This window comes from Arabidopsis thaliana (genome assembly GCF_000001735.4).
Source record: "Arabidopsis thaliana chromosome 1 sequence".
Taxonomy (NCBI): Eukaryota; Viridiplantae; Streptophyta; class Magnoliopsida; order Brassicales; family Brassicaceae; genus Arabidopsis; species Arabidopsis thaliana.
The window spans coordinates 17,874,207-17,894,139 of record NC_003070.9 but is presented as its reverse complement, the minus strand read 5'-3'; the positions used below and the strand labels follow the sequence as shown (position 1 = coordinate 17,894,139).

The 19,933-nt window shown below is 39.1% G+C and overlaps 6 protein-coding genes across 13 annotated transcripts; 5 read left to right on the top strand and 1 right to left on the bottom strand.

Annotated features, from left to right (window-relative positions):
- The first annotated feature begins 1,507 nt into the window (after positions 1-1,507).
- AGO1 (Stabilizer of iron transporter SufD / Polynucleotidyl transferase) lies at positions 1,508-8,507 on the top strand. Of its 3 annotated transcripts, NM_001198240.1 has the most exons (23): positions 1,544-1,712; positions 2,240-2,883; positions 2,971-3,179; positions 3,256-3,405; positions 3,491-3,630; positions 3,729-3,838; positions 3,932-4,038; positions 4,129-4,267; positions 4,339-4,455; positions 4,924-5,031; positions 5,130-5,201; positions 5,552-5,674; positions 5,763-5,925; positions 6,014-6,273; positions 6,391-6,533; positions 6,633-6,695; positions 6,781-6,844; positions 6,928-7,063; positions 7,160-7,233; positions 7,312-7,406; positions 7,508-7,539; positions 7,644-7,907; positions 8,483-8,507. In NM_001198240.1, the coding sequence occupies exons 2-22, from the start codon at positions 2,248-2,250 to the stop codon at positions 7,853-7,855; spliced, it is 3,153 nt and encodes a 1,050-aa protein (NP_001185169.1). In that variant the 5' UTR covers positions 1,544-1,712; positions 2,240-2,247; the 3' UTR covers positions 7,856-7,907; positions 8,483-8,507. The 3 variants fall into 3 exon arrangements, with proteins under 3 accessions (NP_849784.1, NP_175274.1, NP_001185169.1); NM_179453.3 differs by lacking the exon at positions 8,483-8,507 and having other exon boundaries at positions 1,508-1,712; positions 7,644-8,104; NM_103737.4 differs by lacking the exon at positions 8,483-8,507 and having other exon boundaries at positions 1,539-1,712; positions 3,497-3,630; positions 7,644-8,057.
- Positions 8,508-8,525: 18 nt separating this feature from the next.
- Positions 8,526-9,495, top strand: AT1G48405 (Kinase interacting (KIP1-like) family protein; the record flags this gene model as incomplete). The annotated part of the gene is made up of 2 exons (NM_148568.1): positions 8,526-8,571; positions 8,648-9,495. The coding sequence occupies 2 exons, from the start codon at positions 8,526-8,528 to the stop codon at positions 9,493-9,495; spliced, it is 894 nt and encodes a 297-aa protein (NP_683409.1).
- A 677-nt stretch (positions 9,496-10,172) lies between these two features.
- Positions 10,173-12,172, top strand: AT1G48400 (F-box/RNI-like/FBD-like domains-containing protein; the record flags this gene model as incomplete). Of its 2 annotated transcripts, NM_001333333.1 has the most annotated exons (4): positions 10,285-11,137; positions 11,216-11,370; positions 11,463-11,603; positions 11,690-12,004. In NM_001333333.1, 4 exons carry the CDS (start codon positions 10,285-10,287, stop codon positions 12,002-12,004), a joined length of 1,464 nt encoding a protein of 487 aa, NP_001320954.1. The 2 variants fall into 2 exon arrangements, with proteins under 2 accessions (NP_175273.1, NP_001320954.1); NM_103736.2 differs by having other exon boundaries at positions 10,173-11,370; positions 11,690-12,172.
- Positions 12,173-12,888: 716 nt separating this feature from the next.
- On the top strand, positions 12,889-14,771 carry AT1G48390 (RNI-like superfamily protein). Of its 3 annotated transcripts, none has more exons than NM_001333332.1 (4): positions 12,889-12,912; positions 13,064-14,058; positions 14,194-14,337; positions 14,417-14,763. In NM_001333332.1, exons 2-4 carry the CDS (start codon positions 13,237-13,239, stop codon positions 14,690-14,692), a joined length of 1,242 nt encoding a protein of 413 aa, NP_001321730.1. In that variant the 5' UTR covers positions 12,889-12,912; positions 13,064-13,236; the 3' UTR covers positions 14,693-14,763. The 3 variants fall into 3 exon arrangements, with proteins under 3 accessions (NP_001321730.1, NP_001319173.1, NP_001321729.1); NM_001333330.1 differs by having other exon boundaries at positions 12,897-12,912; positions 13,074-14,058; positions 14,417-14,764; NM_001333331.1 differs by lacking the exon at positions 12,889-12,912 and having other exon boundaries at positions 13,169-14,058; positions 14,194-14,771.
- A 98-nt stretch (positions 14,772-14,869) lies between these two features.
- RHL1 (root hair initiation protein root hairless 1 (RHL1)) lies at positions 14,870-17,151 on the top strand. Of its 2 annotated transcripts, NM_103734.3 has the most exons (5): positions 14,870-15,260; positions 15,346-15,456; positions 15,545-15,631; positions 15,725-15,975; positions 16,209-17,151. In NM_103734.3, exons 1-5 carry the CDS (start codon positions 14,937-14,939, stop codon positions 16,501-16,503), a joined length of 1,068 nt encoding a protein of 355 aa, NP_564526.1. In that variant the 5' UTR covers positions 14,870-14,936; the 3' UTR covers positions 16,504-17,151. The 2 variants fall into 2 exon arrangements, with proteins under 2 accessions (NP_564526.1, NP_001117449.1); NM_001123977.1 differs by having other exon boundaries at positions 15,545-15,975; positions 16,209-16,727.
- On the bottom strand, positions 16,678-19,704 carry YSL8 (YELLOW STRIPE like 8). Of its 2 annotated transcripts, NM_103733.4 has the most exons (6): positions 19,118-19,704; positions 18,774-18,931; positions 18,585-18,682; positions 18,375-18,509; positions 18,085-18,274; positions 16,678-18,014 (listed from the first exon to the last, which is right to left on the bottom strand). In NM_103733.4, exons 1-6 carry the CDS (start codon positions 19,578-19,580, stop codon positions 16,884-16,886), a joined length of 2,175 nt encoding a protein of 724 aa, NP_564525.1. In that variant the 5' UTR covers positions 19,581-19,704; the 3' UTR covers positions 16,678-16,883. The 2 variants fall into 2 exon arrangements, with proteins under 2 accessions (NP_564525.1, NP_001321378.1); NM_001333329.1 differs by lacking the exon at positions 19,118-19,704 and having other exon boundaries at positions 16,743-18,014; positions 18,774-19,078.
- Between the last annotated feature and the right edge of the window lie 229 nt (positions 19,705-19,933).

Genomic DNA, 19,933 nt, shown 5'->3' with positions numbered 1-19,933 from the left:
AAACCAACGTTTTCGATCGGTTCTAGCTAGACTCGCCATGCATGCATGTGCGTTGGTGCCCGTAATTACGTACACCAATCTTGATTGATATCAATGCTTATATGCCGTTAATCTTCATCTCGACTCTCGAGGTAGTAGTACTTGACGAGTTCTAAGTTCTTCTTCCGTTATGAGAAATCATATATAAGTTCTTCTATACATCTCGCTTGATTATTATAATCTTTCGCCTTTTAATTTCTCGTTTGATTATTATAATTAATGTTTATAATGAAAAGAATCATTATTTCCCAAAGCAAACGAATCATTTTGAGATAGACTTACAGTTATCACAAAAAGAAATCTAAACGTTTTCCCCAAGATTTAGCCTTTCGTCAGCATGTAATTACTCGTGACATATTCTCTAGCTCATATTTCTTCTTCACGCACGAGCAACCAATTTTGTTATATATGTATAAATCATCTTTGACAATTATATATAATACAGATTTGTTACGAGTATATGAATTTTTTTGAGGTACAGAAGCAAATCAACTAGTGAAACTAAATTAAAGAGCTAACCATCAAATAAAGTAAATTGAATTAAACAAACAAATCATACCACGTGATGACAGCCACCACATTCCTAAAGTTAGAAAATTGGCAAACCTGTAAAAAAGCATCACTTCCCCGAAATCGCAGGTCATATTTCTATGAAAACGAAAGAGAGTTATCTATATAGTAAATGGCTATATTCATATTTGCCCCACCACCCATGACCCATCTCAGTTAATAAATAGTTCTTCTATTCACCTCTATACTATAATCATTCACTTTATCTTATATATAGTCTATAAAACTAAACGTAATTCGCATGATTTTGCCTTTCGTTGCATGAAAAATCCTCCTTGACAATGTACAATTCGTTAGTACTACTCGATCAGTCGCCTTGACTCACGACATTTTCTCTAGCCACTGTTTTATCTTCACACACAAGTACCAATTTTAAACTGTTGTACTTAACTGTATAACATCCTTTATACGTAACGTAAGCCAAAAATTATGATCTAATCAGTTACTACAGATTAATAATAAGATTAATAACGGCCGGTCTACTAATTTTGAACACTTGTGCATGCATTATCTCTCGTTGAAATAGTAAATTAATGCAACTAACTTTACAAGATTAATCGAGGTATATTATAGTCTAAAACAAATATTTAAATTAATGCAACTAACTCTTGAAGATTAATCGAGGTAACGCATCACACTAATCATATTTAATCGGATAATACATATACTGTTAGTAAAATAAATTAAAAAAGATTTGGTAGATAAACGACAAAAATGTTTTTCGTCTTGTTGTTTTCGAGAAGCTTCTTTTTCCGGATTAAAAAAACATTATGCAATTCCACGTCATCAGCGCATTACAAACAATGAAAGACTACACACGACCTTGGGTCAGCATTCCAAAGACCCAACCCTGACTCGCCACGTCGACATATGCCAGCTATTAATGAAGAGGGTAATTCCGTAACTTACTCTAACCACAGAACCCTTGAATTTAAAGTGTAGCAGTAAAATCTCATTTCTTTGAGTTATCTCGTTTGTTCGGAGTTAGAGAGAGAGAGAAAGATATAGAGAGAACACAGAGAGGCGAGAGCGACGTAGGGTTGGTGTTTCGTACGGATTTTCTCGGTCAATCTTAGTTTCTCCGGCGAGAGATTGCTTTTCAGGTAAAAATGGCGGCGGTTTTGGTGTTTGTTCTTCACTTAATCTGTGTTCGATCTGCGTATGAACTCGATTTTTCCACTCGATTGGGTGGATCCGCTTCGTTTTGGTGTTATGGTTCACTGATAGTGTTGTATGTTTAGTTGATCTTTGCGATTTCGGATCTATTAGCTTCGTAGCTGTTTTGGTGTGTGTGTTCGTCTTCGAAGATATTTAGGTTTTTTTTTTTTGTTGCTTCAAATTTCTTACTGTTTCGTGCTTGTTTTCTTACTTCGTTTTCTGTTTAGGTCTTTGATTGTTTCTTACTAGGTTTTCTATGTTTGCTTTGGGCTGTTGAATTTGGTTTTCTATCTCTCTAGCTAATCACTGGTTTTCGTGCTTCTGAGTCGTTTGTTTTTGAAGCTAGTTAGGGTTTTCTTCTGTTGCTTCTATATTTCGATAGTTTTGTGCTTGTTTTCAATGTTTGCTTCTTATTTTCAAGGATAATTTTAAAATGACCCACTGTTTTTGGGTGGTTGTGTTATTTTCACAGGAATCATCATGGTGAGAAAGAGAAGAACGGATGCTCCATCTGAAGGAGGTGAAGGCTCTGGGTCTCGTGAAGCTGGTCCAGTCTCAGGTGGTGGACGTGGTTCACAGCGAGGTGGTTTCCAGCAGGGAGGAGGACAACACCAAGGTGGAAGGGGTTATACTCCTCAACCTCAACAGGGAGGTCGTGGTGGTCGTGGATATGGGCAACCACCACAACAGCAACAACAGTATGGAGGACCACAAGAGTACCAAGGAAGAGGAAGAGGAGGACCTCCTCATCAAGGAGGTCGAGGAGGGTATGGCGGTGGCCGTGGAGGTGGACCTTCTTCTGGACCACCGCAGAGACAATCAGTTCCCGAGCTGCATCAAGCTACCTCACCTACTTATCAAGCGGTGTCTTCTCAGCCTACACTGTCTGAGGTGAGTCCTACCCAGGTACCAGAACCTACTGTTCTGGCTCAGCAATTTGAACAACTCTCTGTTGAACAAGGAGCTCCCAGTCAGGCAATCCAGCCTATACCTTCTTCTAGCAAGGCTTTCAAGTTTCCAATGAGGCCTGGTAAAGGACAGAGTGGAAAGCGTTGCATTGTGAAGGCTAACCATTTCTTTGCTGAACTGCCTGATAAGGATTTGCACCATTATGATGTGAGTTTTGTGTTCCCTTAGTATTAGCTACCATACATCTAATGTCTATTTATAAATTTACCTGACCAACTGTGTTCTTTCTGTTAGGTTACCATTACTCCGGAAGTTACATCAAGGGGTGTCAATCGTGCTGTGATGAAACAACTTGTTGATAATTATCGTGATTCTCACCTTGGAAGTCGTCTTCCAGCGTATGATGGTCGAAAAAGTCTTTACACTGCTGGTCCACTTCCCTTTAACTCCAAGGAGTTCAGAATCAATCTTCTTGACGAAGAAGTAGGGGCTGGAGGTCAAAGGTCTAGTTCTTATGGTTTCTTGTTGATTTTTTTAATAAGGAAGTTTCAGAATAATAACATCTTTCCTATTTTACAGACGAGAAAGGGAATTTAAAGTTGTGATCAAGCTAGTTGCACGTGCTGATCTGCATCACCTAGGAATGTTTTTGGAGGGGAAACAATCAGATGCCCCACAGGAAGCTCTGCAGGTTCTTGACATTGTTCTTCGTGAGCTGCCGACCTCTAGGTACTGGTTACTCATCCTATGGATGTTTGCTTCTTTACTACCATGCTTGTAAGTCTCAGCTGGTTTAGTTTTGCTAACATGTTAGAATCAGGTATATTCCGGTGGGCCGGTCCTTTTATTCCCCTGATATAGGAAAAAAACAATCATTGGGGGATGGCTTGGAGAGCTGGCGTGGATTCTACCAAAGCATTCGTCCTACACAGATGGGCTTATCACTCAATATTGGTGTGATGGCTTGCTGTATTACATTCAATAATTTTTGATATCTGGTTCTCCTTGAATGTTTAACTCATGGTTGTGCTGCAATTTTGTCTGTTTTGTAGATATGTCATCGACAGCCTTCATAGAGGCAAACCCTGTGATTCAGTTTGTCTGTGATTTGCTTAACCGGGATATTTCTTCTCGACCTTTATCTGATGCTGATCGTGTTAAGGTATGAATCAATTGTCATTTTCTGTAGTAAGTGAAATGTTGTATTAATCTACTCTTCTTTGCTTAGTGACTTGGAATCTTCTTCTGTCAACAGATAAAAAAGGCTCTTAGAGGTGTCAAAGTTGAAGTGACTCATCGAGGAAACATGCGCCGGAAGTACCGCATTTCCGGTTTGACTGCTGTGGCCACTCGGGAATTGACGTGCGTATTTGTTTTAGATTTACTACTCTTATTTCGCGAATGTTGAACTTGATGAAATTAATTTTTACTCTCTGTTTTTATCCTTTTCAGATTCCCAGTAGATGAAAGAAATACTCAGAAATCTGTTGTAGAATACTTCCACGAAACATATGGTTTTCGCATTCAGCACACTCAACTACCATGCTTGCAAGTTGGGAATTCTAATAGGCCTAATTACTTACCAATGGAGGTAACTTTGAAATACGTCATCAGGTTTTATTAGCTCACCAGTACTTCCGATTCTAATGTGTTGCTGCACAGGTATGCAAGATTGTTGAAGGCCAGCGGTATTCCAAAAGATTGAATGAGAGACAGATCACTGCTTTGCTGAAGGTTACCTGTCAGCGCCCGATAGATCGAGAAAAAGATATCTTACAGGTATGTTTCTTTATTTTCGATAACTTTGTTTTCCTTCACTTGAATCAAGAGTATCTTTTTGTCCGCCTATCTTGATAGTCGTTTTAAATAATGTATGCTGGTGATAAAGCCTCATTGTGGAATAGATCATTGTAAAATCTGTTTATTCTTACTTGGTTGCATGTGTTTACTTGAAGTAAGTGATTTTCTCAATTCATATCTAACTTGTTTTTAATCATATAAACTTGTGGCTGAAAGGATGTTATGGAATGAATGGCTTAAAAACCTGTTTCTTCTTTACTTGGATGCATATGTTTGCTTGAAGAGAGTGATTTACCTTGAGATGATGCCTTTACTTCATAAATAGTGAGGCAGATTACCATCTTCAGAGTTGTGCTCTTAATTTAGCAGCGCGTGTGTCTTCTGGCTGCTGTTGTTGAAAACTCAATTGTTTATTGCTAACATTATACAATATTTTCTGATTTCTAGACGGTGCAACTCAATGATTATGCTAAAGATAATTATGCTCAAGAGTTTGGCATCAAAATAAGTACTTCTCTGGCTTCTGTTGAGGCTCGTATACTGCCTCCTCCATGGGTATAGTAATCGTTCCCATTGTCTCTTTGCTATTACACTTTTTCTCTGTATCTTAATGACTCAAATTAGGGTTCCAATCTGATTTTAATGTTCTGCAGCTTAAGTACCACGAGTCTGGAAGGGAAGGGACTTGTCTGCCACAAGTTGGTCAATGGAACATGATGAATAAGGTAACTAGACGAAAATGTTCCTGGTTTTCAACTATGCACTTACATGTTTCTTGCTTGTGTTACCTATATATACCTATGCTGTCATTTTTATGTGAATATTTTGTAAATCATGGCTGAGCTGTATATTTCCAGGTAATTGGCAAGAAAATTGTTTATTTATTTGTCTGTTATGAGACATATTACTCTAAAATGCTATTCTCTTGATATGAGTATGGGTGTGGCACTTGACTAGTTGCAGAGAGTATTTTGTTCATGTAGCTATGTAGATACACACTGAATTTGTCTTTGTTATTTTTTGAAAGTGATCACAACGTTTTCTGTTGTCTGGCTAATATGAGTCTTCTCTGCAGAAAATGATCAATGGTGGAACGGTGAATAATTGGATCTGCATCAACTTTTCTAGGCAAGTGCAGGACAATCTAGCGCGTACATTTTGTCAGGAACTTGCTCAAATGTGTTACGTATCTGGCATGGTGAGTCTTTGGAAGCACAAACTTGATCAGTTTATTAACCTTTCCTACACTGATTCCTTCCCTTTAATTTTTTATTTCTTACCTGCAGGCATTTAATCCGGAACCAGTCCTCCCACCAGTCAGTGCTCGCCCTGAGCAAGTAGAGAAGGTCTTGAAGACTAGATATCATGATGCCACATCAAAACTCTCCCAAGGAAAAGAAATTGATCTGCTTATTGTCATTCTGCCCGATAATAATGGATCATTATACGGTATGAGCCATGGTCTCGGATGTTTCATTGTCTACTTCTGCTTAGGAACACACTCTCAACTTATTTTCCTTAATAATATCCATTGCAGGTGATTTGAAACGCATATGTGAGACTGAACTCGGCATAGTCTCTCAATGTTGCCTGACAAAGCATGTCTTTAAGATGAGCAAACAATACATGGCTAATGTTGCGCTGAAGATTAATGTGAAGGTTGGAGGAAGAAACACAGTGCTTGTTGATGCTCTATCTAGGCGGATTCCTCTAGTCAGTGATCGACCCACCATTATATTTGGTGCTGATGTTACCCACCCTCACCCTGGAGAGGATTCAAGCCCATCTATTGCTGCTGTAAGTTAGCTTCTCCTTTAAGATCTACTTCTGTATATGGATGCTTTTGTTTATTTTCATGGCCTTAACCTTTTCAAATTGTGCTTGTTTTGTTGACAACGAAATTTTTGTTTTCAGGTTGTGGCATCTCAGGATTGGCCTGAAATCACTAAATATGCTGGATTAGTTTGCGCTCAAGCGCATAGGCAGGAGCTCATTCAGGATCTGTTCAAAGAGTGGAAGGATCCTCAGAAAGGTGTGGTGACTGGTGGCATGATAAAGTACGTGTGGATGTTATTTAATATTTTCGTGATTGGGTTTTAGCTTTAGCTTGCTCTTAAGTAACAGATCTGTACGTTTCTCCCCTTACTTTTGAACAGGGAGTTGCTCATAGCCTTCCGTAGATCAACTGGGCATAAACCACTAAGGATCATCTTCTACAGGTATTAACTCTTCTTATGGCACTTACTTGACTAAATAACTTTCTGTCTTTCTTTCTGAAATGTATTATATGGTTATTCTGCACAGGGATGGAGTCAGTGAGGGACAATTTTACCAAGTTTTGCTCTATGAACTTGATGCCATCCGCAAGGTAACAGTTACTTCTAACAAATGGCTTGTGTTGCGTGCTCGTTTTCTTCTGTTTAATCTGATTATTATTTCAACTCATTTCAGGCCTGTGCTTCGCTGGAAGCAGGTTATCAACCACCAGTGACATTTGTGGTGGTGCAGAAGCGTCATCACACGAGGCTGTTTGCTCAGAACCACAATGATCGCCATTCGGTGGACAGAAGTGGGAATATTTTACCTGGTGAGACAAGTTTGGATCTTTGTCAAGCTTTTTGTGCGTAGACCTAATCAGCTGAAAATCCCTTGCATTGGTTTTTAACCCCTTTGTTAATTGTAGGCACTGTTGTGGACTCTAAAATCTGCCACCCTACAGAGTTTGACTTTTACCTCTGTAGTCATGCTGGTATTCAGGTATAATTTACAATCTCAAATGAGTTTGTGGGTGAGAATTTATTTGAAGTGTTTAACAAATCAAAACTCCATTAACAGGGCACTTCTCGACCTGCTCATTACCACGTTCTTTGGGATGAGAACAACTTTACTGCAGATGGACTTCAATCTCTGACCAATAACTTATGTTACACGTAAGATTTCTTACCTTTGTAACATATTCCTTGTTACAAGTGTTTGCAAGATTGCAAGGAAAATAAGAGTAACATTTAAACTACCTTTTTGATTTGTACAGGTATGCAAGATGCACACGCTCAGTTTCAATTGGTAAGTTTTGTGTTTCCCATCCCTTAATGTCATCTTGATTTTGATATAAAGAAGAGAGAGATTTAGTATTCAATGTTTTTTTTTTTTGTTTTGGGATATTGTAGTTCCCCCTGCATATTATGCACATCTAGCAGCTTTTAGGGCTCGATTCTACATGGAGCCAGAGACATCAGACAGTGGCTCAATGGCTAGTGGGAGCATGGCACGTGGAGGTGGAATGGCTGGTAGAAGCACACGCGGGCCTAATGTCAATGCTGCAGTGAGGCCACTCCCAGCTCTGAAAGAGAATGTGAAGCGTGTCATGTTCTACTGCTGAGTTGATTCACCCTCTATCTATCTTTATGACCTAAATTAATGAAGAATATCATGTATGCTTTCTAAGACTTATCGTGTGTTTGGATATTTCATCACTCTTTCTCTATGAGTATGAGATGCTTTATGACTCTTGTTTGACAACTACTAAAATTTATTATTCAAAACAGACTTTGATCCTTTCTTTAACTCGTCTTAAATCTTTATTCAAGAGATTTTGTGTTTAGAGATGTTTAGGTTGTTTGTATTGTCGACCACACTACTACATTGTAGGTATAAGCGTTGAGATCCAGGACTAAAATCCTGACTACAATTCTTTATATGTAGTCAGGACTAAAATCCTGACGTTATCACACAAGTAAACATGTGGTTTTGATTTAGAGGTTTGCGTGGAAAATGCCTAAAGTGGAACATTTACAAATTTTAAATTAGGCTGATTTTACTGCCTCTTTTATGCTTTCTAGTTTCTCTCACCCTGTCGGATATTTGCAGCATTTATGGTAAATTCTTCAAAGCCCATTAATTGCCATATATCAATCTCTCTCACTGATTTCATGCGTTTGCCTTTCTTTTTCCCTATAATTTGAAAATGGGGTTTTTGAATTTTCATTGAGCTTCCCTTGTTTGGCAGTTTCTCTTCCATCTCTTAACCAGCAAAGCAATCGACAGAATCCATGGATGCCTCTCAGTCTCCTCTTCCACAGTTGCCATCTCTCTCCGGTACACTTAAAAATTCAAACTTTGTATATTGTTTTTGTGCTTACTTTGTTTGATATGTTGGTGAATATGGACACAGATCTTGAGTCTCGGATGCAAGTAATGCGGGTCTCTGCTCTTGATGATAACCAAACCGGTGAAACATTTTCTCAACGTGCTGAATGGTTTTACCAGAGAAGCCCTCTCCTTCTCTCACTCTGTCAAGATCTCTACGATGGTTACGCCACTCTCTTGGACCGTTTCAATCAAAACCCTAAACAAGTCATTCCTCATGACAATGATACCGATACTGACATCACTTCTGAAGTAGAGAGCATCTTGTCCTTTCAACAGATGGAAGTCTCCACTTGTGATATGCAAAAGAACATTGAAGACTTAGTCTCGCAGCTCGTTACTGCAAACTTGGAGAAAGATACCGCGAAGCACATATTACAACGCAGAGAACAAACGTTGCAAGAAGCTTGCAAGACAATTGGCTTGCTAAAGAAGCTTGTGATGTTGCTTGATATGGAGAAGGAAGTAGCTGTAGAAGAAACCGCAAATCTCGGACACAAACTTACTTCCCTCTTGGAAGAGAACCGAGAGCTCGCCAGTGAAGCGCTGTTCATGAAAAACGAAGCAGTTAAGCTTGCTAGGTGCGTTCTTAAGATGAGGGATGAACATTTTCACAAGATGTGTCATCTCCAGAACCAAATCTACGAGCTGCAGTCATCGAGAGAGCCTGTCTACGAAAATGAATCCTCGCAGAGCTGCTTTGGATTGGAAAATAGTAAGAAAAAGAGCAAGAAGAGAAAGATGAGTGAAACAAGAAGTGAAACTGGAGAGAAAATGAGATCCAAGTGGTTCAAGAGACTCAATACCATCAATCCCTTTACCAAATGTAGCATTACGCCATTATCTTCTCCCCTCTATCATGCTGCACTCTAAATTAGTTACTACTCTTTACATTGTATTTCTTACGATGGATAATAATGTCTGCCTATGTTCTATTTGCCTTGTTAGACAAGCAACATTTAACATCAAAATAACCTTGTGATTTTAGGTGCAAACTAAGTCGAACAAGCAAATTCCGGTAAAAATGTTCGATAATATATTATGTACACCGAATATATAAGAAAAGGTTCAATAAGACTACAGACTAAAACCCTATGATTCACCACTCATCTGACCACAATGGAGACATTGTTGTTGTGAGAAAGTGGGGGAATAACATACCGAAAGATTACTGTCTAAGTAGGATCATCTTGTTTGATGTCTTTTGTGTTTTTAACACTCTTTCTATACCAGGAATAACATACCGAAAGATTACTGTCTTTGTCTTAAAAGTCAAATATTTCACGAACCTCGCCTGAACCCTGCAACATAATACTATGATTTGAATTTTTGAAGGACCATCATAGATGACTCAAGCTACATAATATCTGCAACCAAAATCTCTAAACGGTTAAAAAAGAAGACGCAAAAACTATAATGAGATCGAAAAAGAAGCTTTTTAAGTTTATTAAACCCACCTAACTGAACCAACTAGCCCAACATATAAAATCCACAAAAGTCGAAACTGTTAAATACCCAAAATGTATCTTTTAATTAGAAACCCTCCAAAACCTAATTCTCTTTCTCTCAGATTTTCATCGTCAAGCTTTTGGAACACTTCCTCGTCTCTCTGCCATCGTAAGTTCCAAAAACTTTCTCTTCCTGTAGTTAAAACCCTAATTTATGGCTATGATGAGAACTTCTCCTAGAGATTCGATAAGCAATTTGCCAGATGAGATTCTTGGCAAAATCTTGTCTTTGCTCCCGACAAAAGTGGCTGCTTCCACATCGGTTCTGTCCAAGAGGTGGAGGAATCTGTTGGGTCTTGTAGACAACCTCTGCTTTGATGAGTCGATGGTTGTTTATCCCAACGAAGAAGAAGAAACAAGTGGTTCACTTCGCTTCTGTGATTTCGTAGACAAGACATTTGCTCTGTTAAGCAATTCTCACATCAAGAAGTTCTCTCTGTCTCGTGTATATAAGTATAACGATGATGTAGACGGTATGGTCCGGCGTTGGATTCGGACTGTAATGGAACGCGGTTTATTGGAAATACACTTGCACGCCACCCCCATGTCTTTTGTTGCCATAGAAACTAAGCTGTTAACGAGCAACACACTGGTTAAGCTCACACTATCCGCTCGATGTTTTGTTGAAGTAGAGCGTGTGTTTTTCCCTGCCCTCAAATCACTTTCTCTCTTCTCAATTCTGGGTGATTATACCAACTATATACGGCTCATCGATGGCTGCCCTGTGTTGGAAGAATTATACATGCGTGATGGTGATTATCCGTTCTTGCGGCTTACTTGTGGTACCAACGTGGAAAGTGCATCCCTCAAGCGACTTGTGATTTTTACCCATAATCCAAATGAAATGATTTGGCACGAACTGATTTATTTTGAAGCACCAAGTCTTGTCTACCTTGACTATTCCAGTTATGTCTCGGCTAAGTATGATGTTGTTGATTTCGATTTGCTTGTCGAAGCCAGGCTGAGTCTCAGGTTATGGGTGTCAACTAACGATTATGATTATTCTGATGATGATGATGATGATGATGATGATGATGATGATGATGATGATGATGATGATGATGATGATGATGATGATGATGATGATGATGATGATGATGATGATGATGATGATGATGATGATGATGATGGTGATTATTATATTGTAGAACCAAAGGCGCCTATATTTGGTGATGTTACAGAACTACTTGCGGCTATACGCAACATTACGACCCTTCACTTGTCTCCTGATTCCCTTGAGGTTAGTTTTTGCTTCGTCTTAGTGTTTGTTACCGGAGCTAGCAAGGTCTCTTACTTATTTATGGTTTTTGGTTGTGTTCGTTTATAACTTAGGTGTTTCATTTCTGCTGTAAATCCATGCCCGTGTTCAACAACCTCCTTAATTTATCTATTGAGAGTAACAAGGATAAAGGTTGGCAAGTAATGCCACTTCTCCTCAAGAGTTGTCCAAATCTACACACCTTAGTCATCAAGGTATGATATAAACCTTGCTGAGATTCTTTTCTGTTGTTAGTGTTGCCCCATTAATTTATTCATGTCAAATTGGTCTCTGGTTTCAGGGTCTTGTCCACAGAGTAACTAGTAGATGTGGAGATGCATGCGCTTGCATACCTAAGAAGCAGAGGAAGATTGTACAGAAAGAAGAGGCATTATGTTGTCTGCGGACATGTCAAGTGAAGGTGCTACAGATTTCAGAGTATGGAGGTTATTTTCAAGAGCTGAAACAGATGAGACATTTCTTGGGCAAGTTGGAATGTCTTGAAACCGTGAAAGTTGGTGTTCACGCAGAAAACAACAACAACAGTGAGTTCTTGCGAGCTAATGTGCTGACTCTTCCCAGAGTTTCAGCAAAGTGCAACGTCCACTTCATCTGATTTTCTTTCTTTATCTTTCTTTGTTATATATATAGCAATAGTTTATGGTTAAGAGAAACGCAGAATATTGGGGAATTATCAATTATGCAAGTTTAGTTGTGCTTGTGGCAGCAATCATCAAAACTTGCACATCAAATTGTATAAGTGACTCTTTTAGGTAAAAAATAAACATACCAGAAACACTTGACAAGGTTTGTCATCTCTAATTTACGCGCTGCCGTCTATGAAAATGTATCCTCACAGAGCTGTTTTGGAGTGGATAAAACTAAGAACAAAAGCAAAAAAAGAAAGATGATTGAAACAAGAGGTGACCATGGAGAGAAAGGGATCAAAGTGGTGAAACAATACTATCAATCCGTTTTACCAAATGTAGTATTAGCCCATCGTCTTCTCCGCTATATCGTGCTGCACTCTAAATTCATTACTACTCTCTACATTTGAATTTGCATAGGATGGATAAGTAATATCTTCTTATGTTCTATTTGCCTTGCTAGACGTAGCCGTGTTCTTAAGCTCTTCTAGTATTTCAAGTTGCTTTTGTAAAACTTATCTTTTGTATATCCATTGGATAGGAGAATGATATAAATTCTTCTTCCATATCTACTGAACCATCATAAATGACTCAAGCTACATAATATTTGCAACACAAAATCTCTGAACTGTTAATAAAGAAGACGCAAAAACAATAATGAGATCGAAAGAAGCTTCTTAATGTCATGGAGAAAGTGATATAAAATCTACCTAATTGAACCAACTAGCCCAAAAGGCAAAAGCACAAAATACGTTTTTTTTCTTAGATTCTGAAATTATTAACCTGGTTAGGTTACAGTAGTATAAAAAAGAGCTTTGTCTTTCTCTTAGATTCCATTGTCAAGCTTTTGGTACACTTCCTCGTCTCCTCTGCCATCGTAAGTTCCAAAAATCTTTCACTTCCTAAATTACACTCTCTCCTTCGATTTAAAGGATCCATCTTTGATTCTGTTTTTTTTTTGTTCTTGCTTGTTTAGTTGCAAAAACGTTTCAATAGGATAGGAGGAACCTAATCGACAGTTGTTTTAGTGTGTCGTAGGTAATTTTTGGGGTATGATGGATTCAATAAACAATTTGCCAGATGAGATTCTTGGCAAAATCCTGTCTTTGCTTCCGACAAAAGTGGCTGCTTCCACATCGATTCTGTCCAAGAGGTGGAGGAATCTGCTGGGTCTTGTAGATAACCTTGCTTTGATGAGTCGATGGTTGTTTATCCCAACGAAGAAGCTGAAAATGGTTCACTTCGCTTCGTAGATTTCGTAAACAAGACATTTGCTCTGTTAGGCAATTCTCCCATCAAAAAGTTCTCTCTGCGTCATGAGCCTAGACTTTACTGTGTAGATGCATACTTACGTTGGATTTTCACTGCAATGGAACAAGAACGTGGTTTACTGGAACTACACTTGTACGCGGATCGATATTATTATCCTGTTGGTATAGAGAGAGAGCTGTTCACGAGCAACACACTGGTTAAGCTCACACTATCCGGTAGATATGATTTTCAAGTTGAGACTGTGTTTCTCCCTGCCCTTAAATCACTTTCCCTCTCATCTTCTTTCGAGATTGGTTTTGACAAATATTGTAACCTCCTCGATGGCTTCCCTGCATTGGAAGAGTTATACATTCGTGAAGCTGTATCTGAACTTTCTAATGCTTTACTATCTAGCGGTACGTTTGTGAAATGTGCATCCATCAAGAGACTTGTGGTTTTTACCGATTGTCCAAAGTTTAAAGAGGATGAGGATCACCAAGAACCTTGTTTTATAGCACCAAGTCTTGTCTACCTTGACTATTCTAGTTATCTCTCCGAAAATTATGACCTTATTGATTTGAATTCGCTTGTTGAAGCCAGGCTGAATCTCAGACTATTGGAGTCATTTAACAATTATGGTTCGTCTGATAATGATGGTGATGTTTATGGTTGGGATTTTAATGTTCCTTTTGATTATTATGGTGATGTTACAAATCTAGTTGCGGGTATAACCAACATTACAACCCTTCACTTGTCTCCTGATTCCCTTGAGGTTAGTCTTTTGCTACTACTTCTTCGTCTATCTATTGATTGTTTTTTGGTTTGTGGAGATTGATAATCCATTGTATATAGAAAAGCTAGTTTGCAAAGTCTTTCACTTATATATGGTTCTGGATATATAAATCAGGTATTTCATTTCCGCTGTAAATCCATACCGGTGTTCAACAATCTCCTCCTTAATTTATCTATTGAGAGTAACAAGCGAAATGGTTGGCAAGTAATGCCACTTTTGATCAGGAGTTGTCCAAATCTGCACACTTTAGTCATCAAGGTCTTATCATTTTCCTTGCTGAGATTCTTTTGTTGTTGTTTGTGTTGCCCATTCATGTCAAATTGGTCTCTGGTTTCAGGGTTTTGTCCACAGAGTAACAAGTAAATGCGGAGACGCATGTGCTTGCATCCCTAAGAAGCAGAGGAAGATTGGAAAGAAAGAGGAGATTTCAGAGTATGGAGGTTCTTTTCAAGAGCTGGAACAGATGAGACATTTCTTGGGCAAGTTGGAACGTCTTGAAACTGTGAAAGTTGGTGTTCACGCAGAAAACAATAACAACAATGAGTTCTTGCGAGCTAATCTACTGACTCTCCCCAGACTCTCATCAAAGTGCAACAACATCCAATTCATCTGACCTTTTCCTTCCTTGTCTTTTTTCGCTTTGATCTCGCAATGTGAAAGTAACGTGACATGAATATGATTATATCACTAAAGTTGGTTACAATCTGTTTTTTTGAAAGATCCGTTGTTCTTCTTCCTTTGAGTTCAAAAATGACATTTTTATTTTTGTGCCTTTTTTTGTTGTTAAATTGACAAAGACATTTAAAAGAAGAATTTTCGAAGAAAAATTAGAGAGAGTAGAAGAAGCAGAAGCAGTAATGGTACGAGCTTCATCGTCGAAGAAAGGAGGATCAAAAGGAGGAGACAAAGACGACGCAGAGTCAAAACAGAGGAAGAGATTAAAAACCCTAGCTCTCGATAACCAATTGCTCTCTGATTCTCCGGCGAAATCTCATTCCTCTCTCAAACCTTCAAAGCAAGTTCTCAAACACCATGGCACCGACATCATCCGCAAATCTCAGCGCAAGAATCGCTTTCTCTTCTCCTTCCCTGGTCTTCTCGCTCCTATCTCCGCCGCTACCATCGGCGATCTCGATCGATTATCTACCAAAAACCCTGTCCTCTACCTTAATTTCCCACAGGTTAGATCCTAATTGGTGTTTCTCAATGTTGAGGCATTGCTACTAGTACTGTGAATCTTAATCTTCGAAAATTGTGGTTCTTTAGGGTCGTATGAAACTTTTTGGAACGATTTTGTATCCGAAGAACAGATACTTGACTCTTCAATTCTCTAGAGGAGGCAAAAATGTCTTATGTGATGATTATTTTGATAACATGGTTAGTCTCTTGTGCTTTTTCACATATTCGGAGATCTCTCTCTGTTTTACTGTATCTTGACTCTTGAGTGTTTTGGTAATGCACATAGATTGTGTTCTCTGAGTCATGGTGGATTGGGACAAAAGAGGAGAATCCAGAAGAAGCTCGTCTTGATTTCCCTAAAGAACTAGCTCAGGTTGATACATTTCACCTATTTTTACATTTTCTCTTTAAGACTATGGTTGCGACAGAGATGTTTAACATGATCAGGAGAATTCTTTGGTTTCAGGCAGAGAATACTGAGTTTGATTTCCAAGGCGGTGCTGGAGGAGCAGCTTCGGTGAAGAAGCTGGCGAGTCCTGAAATTGGTAGCCAACCAACAGAGACAGACTCACCTGAAGTTGACAACGAGGATGTTTTGTCTGAGGATGGAGAATTCTTGGACGATAAGATCCAAGTAACACCACCAGTTCAATTAACACCACCAGTCCAAGTAACTCCGGTCCGACAGTCTCAGAGAAATTCTGGGAAGAAATTCAAGTATGATCCTTTCAACTTCTTCACTAAGTTAAAACACATTCGTAGCGATGATACGTTTGGATTTTGATGAGTTATTAGATTTCTTTACTGGGAATCACTTCCTGTTCATTTGATTTGTATATATCTTTATGATGCTGCCTAGTTTTCTGTTTTGGTAGTGTATACATTTGCCTCTATGTGACTTTCGTGGTTAGTATCAGGTTTAACAGCCTTTCTTTAATCTTATCCCACAGCTTTGCAGAAACTTCCTCAGAGGCCTCCTCTGGTGAAAGTGAAGGCAATACATCTGATGAAGATGAGAAACCTCTGTTGGAACCTGAATCTTCAACAAGAAGTCGTGAGGAATCTCAAGATGGTAATGGTATTACTGCATCTGCAAGCAAGTTGCCTGAAGAACTTCCGGCTAAAAGGGAAAAACTAAAGAGCAAAGACAGTAAGCTCGTTCAAGCTACTTTGTCTAACCTTTTCAAGAAAGCTGAGGAGAAAACAGCTGGAACTTCCAAGGCTAAATCATCCTCAAAAGCTTAAAGAAATCTTTTCCAGAAGAAAATAGAGGTCTGTTGTTTCTTTGCTGTGAGAATGAACAGTTTTTAGTTCTTTTAGGTATGTTTGTGTGAGAAATTGCTACAAGACTGATGTATTCATCATGCAGTTGGATAATGTATTCATTATGCTTATTCGATAGTTTGTGTTCATCGAGCTATGTATAAATCATCTCTGCTCTTTTTAATACAACAAACTGTCTCCATCTATCTACACGAGTGACTAACGCAATATACCTCTTATCATTGTTTTCAAAACTGAATCATCATTACACTTTACTTCTTCAACAGATCCATCTCATTGAGCTTTAAAAAAACTAACACTTTACTTCTCAACAGATCCATCTCATTTAGCTTAAAAAAAAACTAAGAGGATCCTTGCAGGAACTTGTCGACTCTGTGATTAGTTGCAGCTGAAAGAAACTTCATGCAAATAGGAGGTTTAACTCCAGCTATAGCAAGCACTGAACTTGGCAAAGTCCAGATTCCATCTCCACATATCAAACCAGAAGCCACTGCTGTTGCAAATGCTTCAGCCTTTGGCGCATCTAACCTCTCCCAGACAAACAAAATAAAACTCCCCACGCACATGTCAATTGCAAAGTAAGGCCCCAAGAAAAACGGTATAGCCATTGCCATGGGAAGAGGAACAAACCTTCCCCACCTGTTACCAAGACAATCTTTTATTAAGTTAATGAGTATGGCCACACCGAAAAACACGTAGCACAGCATAAGACAGTCTCTTGGTAGAGACGAGACGCCTTCAACCCCGAGTTTAGCCATACTTCGGTACACAGTAGCAAACGGAGCAGGGTATTCACTGTTTGGTAGACCAAGATCATCAAACGCCTTGTAGAAAAGCCAGAATACGCAGGGTGAAACCAAGCAGCCCATAGCTGTTCCAATTACCTGGCTCACAAACATGGCTCTTGGAGATGACAATGTTAGGTAACCAGTTTTGAAATCCTGCGTCAGGTCTGAAGCTGTCGATACTATATTCATCATGACTCCACAAGCCGCTAAGCCTGCCAGAAGACCTCCATGATCCGAACCAGCCCATGCTCCAATTGTAAATATGGCAAGCTTTCCATAGGTTGATGCTAGCGACCAATCAGTGAGCCCGGCTCCGTAAGCATTGCAGAAAGCTAAGATAGGAGCAAAGATATAGATGACTATAATGTAGTACCATCTCAGCTGAGAGAACATGTGAGGAAGTATAGCTGTAGACACTGCAGATATAACCACATAGCCTCCAACAGCAAACCAAGACGGTATTTGATCCTTGAGGAAGAATCTTGTTCGTCGTTGGTCATCATAAGATATCCTTGGGGTCAATGGGGAAGCAGGGGAAGCAGGAGGGTCTTCTTTGTGTGCAAGAGAGCTTCTCGAACCAGCTTTACCTCGGATCTGCGAGATCAGTCCTGAAAAGGTTCGGATCAACACCTTGCAAAAGTTGTATAGACCATCTCCTAGGATCGTAGCGACAGCTATGAACACCTGAAGAAGCAAAAGGACAATTGTTTCAGCAGAAGCGGCGTGTAAGAGAGTGAGAGATGGAGGAATTTACCTTGTAAGCCTGAAGACCGTTCATGCTGCTAGAGTCAACATTAGAAGGGAACCAATCTCCTTTTCTGGTTTCAATGAGAGGCCACATTAGTCCCCAAGAGAGAATTCCACCCAATAGAAGAGAGATGTTGATTATGTATGGGCATATCATACCAACACCCACATATGTTGCAGAAAAATCAAAGTAGAACCTGTCGAGACAATAAACCAGCTTATGAGACAAAGACAAGACAATAACCCCAGTTTGTGAGCTAAAGACAATGCATCAGGTAATAATATCATAATGCTTACTTATATTGGTAAGCTCTGAGTCCAAAAGTAGGGAAGCTGTTAAACCCACAATTTTCACCTGCAGTAAAGAACCATTGGAAGAAACCCCAAAAGAAGCTGAAGGAGAAGAATTTCCCCAAGACTCGGACTTGTTTCCTGATACAGAGAGCACAAGTCAATAAGCAGAGAACTCAAAATGTATGTTAAGCTACGAAAGCGAAAGTCTCATACTTGGCTAGCTTTGCCCCTTGAGGAGTATGAAAGCTGTTGATAAGATGAGCAGTTGCAGTGCCACTTGGGTATGGTAGTTTGAAGTCTATTATCATTATCTGCAAACACAAATTGGTAACTGTAAGATTGCATCAGCTGCTCAAAGTCTCTTTGGTGTTTCCACAGGAGAAGAAGAGGCAGAATCAAAACCTTTCTAAGAGGAACAACAGAGAAGAGGCCAAGAAAGCTGACAACAAAGAGAAAAGCTATCATCCAACCCAATGAAGGATCCTTAACGCCACGGGCAACGTCTCCTGATTGGTCTGCTATTCGATGGCTCATTGCAAATAGGTAAGTCCCAAATCCTCCTATTGCAGTTTAATTTAATAAACAACCCAGAAAAGAGAGAAAAGAAGGGTCAGGTGAATTATGTGTGAAGGAAGATGACCTCAAAGATTTTGTCTTTTTATAAGAAAAAGTCAGAAATCAAGAAAAAAACACCAATCTTGATTCAAATTTTGAGTTCTTTTAGATGAGGTTCTTGTTTCTATTACCGCTAAAGGCAATTCCTGAGGAAGCAACTACACAAGTCTGAATAACGGTGTTCTCTTGTCTTGTAAAGGGCTGTTTCAAAAGACCAGATTTATGAAGCATCTTAGTCCATGTCTTGACGAAGAAGAACCCCAAAAGACCAGCAGATACATTAAGCGAAGGAATGATTCCTGTTGTGAGGTTAAGCTTCATCACAATGAAGCTAAACAAAATGCTTAGCGCAAAGCTAACCACAAAAGCCCTAATTGTTAACTGCTTCTTCCACGAAGGAACCTCTCTGCTTTCGAATATTCCCTCCACGGATTCTTCCTGTTCCTCTCTATCTTCTTCCTCTTCTTCTCTTTGGTATGGTGTAGCATTAATGTTCCTCTTTAACCTCTCTATGTCAGGACTTATCCCAGTTTCTTGCAACTCATGTTCCTCAATCTGACGATCTCTGTCAGGAGTTAAACCTCCTTTTCTCATGGTTTTTTTCTCTTTAGATCTGCGAAATAAGAGAGATGGTGAACAAGAAGAAGAAGAGAAGTAATATTGTAATAAGGTACAAAGAAGATTTTTTCAGAAAGAGTCAACGAAAACTGAAGTCTCTCTCATCAGACAATGAGATAGTTTAACACTTTAATACTTTTCACTTTTTTTTTTCTTTTTTTAACTCAAGGCTCTTTTTTTTTTTTTTTTTGGTGGGATTGTCTCCCCTACTTTATTAAACCAAAATTAAAGCATAGTACAAACGCACCTGACGTGGAAAACATGTTCCACCGGTATCTTCTAAAAGGATATCCCGAACATGCTCGGGAACACACTCAAAAGAATGAAAA

Bases quoted from the DNA above. Each gene is read 5' to 3' on its own strand.
- AGO1 (NM_001198240.1), top strand. From the start codon at position 2,248: ATGGTGAGAAAGAGAAGAACGGATGCTCCATCTGAAGGAGGTGAAGGC. The intron at 3,631-3,728 runs GTGTGATGGCTT...TCTGTTTTGTAG, and splicing joins GGGCTTATCACTCAATATTG to ATATGTCATCGACAGCCTTC. The intron at 6,845-6,927 runs GTAACAGTTACT...AACTCATTTCAG, and splicing joins AACTTGATGCCATCCGCAAG to GCCTGTGCTTCGCTGGAAGC.
- AT1G48390 (NM_001333330.1), top strand. From the start codon at position 13,237: ATGGTTGTTTATCCCAACGAAGAAGCTGAAAATGGTTCACTTCGCTTC. The intron at 14,059-14,193 runs GTTAGTCTTTTG...TATATAAATCAG, and splicing joins TGTCTCCTGATTCCCTTGAG to GTATTTCATTTCCGCTGTAA. The intron at 14,338-14,416 runs GTCTTATCATTT...CTCTGGTTTCAG, and splicing joins TGCACACTTTAGTCATCAAG to GGTTTTGTCCACAGAGTAAC.
- YSL8 (NM_103733.4), bottom strand. From the start codon at position 19,580: ATGAGAAAAGGAGGTTTAACTCCTGACAGAGATCGTCAGATTGAGGAA. The intron at 18,275-18,374 runs GTAAGCATTATG...TTGTCTCGACAG, and splicing joins CTCAGAGCTTACCAATATAA to GTTCTACTTTGATTTTTCTG. The intron at 18,015-18,084 runs GTAAATTCCTCC...TTGCTTCTTCAG, and splicing joins ACGGTCTTCAGGCTTACAAG to GTGTTCATAGCTGTCGCTAC.
- RHL1 (NM_001123977.1), top strand. From the start codon at position 14,937: ATGGTACGAGCTTCATCGTCGAAGAAAGGAGGATCAAAAGGAGGAGAC. The intron at 15,261-15,345 runs GTTAGATCCTAA...GTGGTTCTTTAG, and splicing joins TCTACCTTAATTTCCCACAG to GGTCGTATGAAACTTTTTGG. The intron at 15,457-15,544 runs GTTAGTCTCTTG...TAATGCACATAG, and splicing joins ATGATTATTTTGATAACATG to ATTGTGTTCTCTGAGTCATG.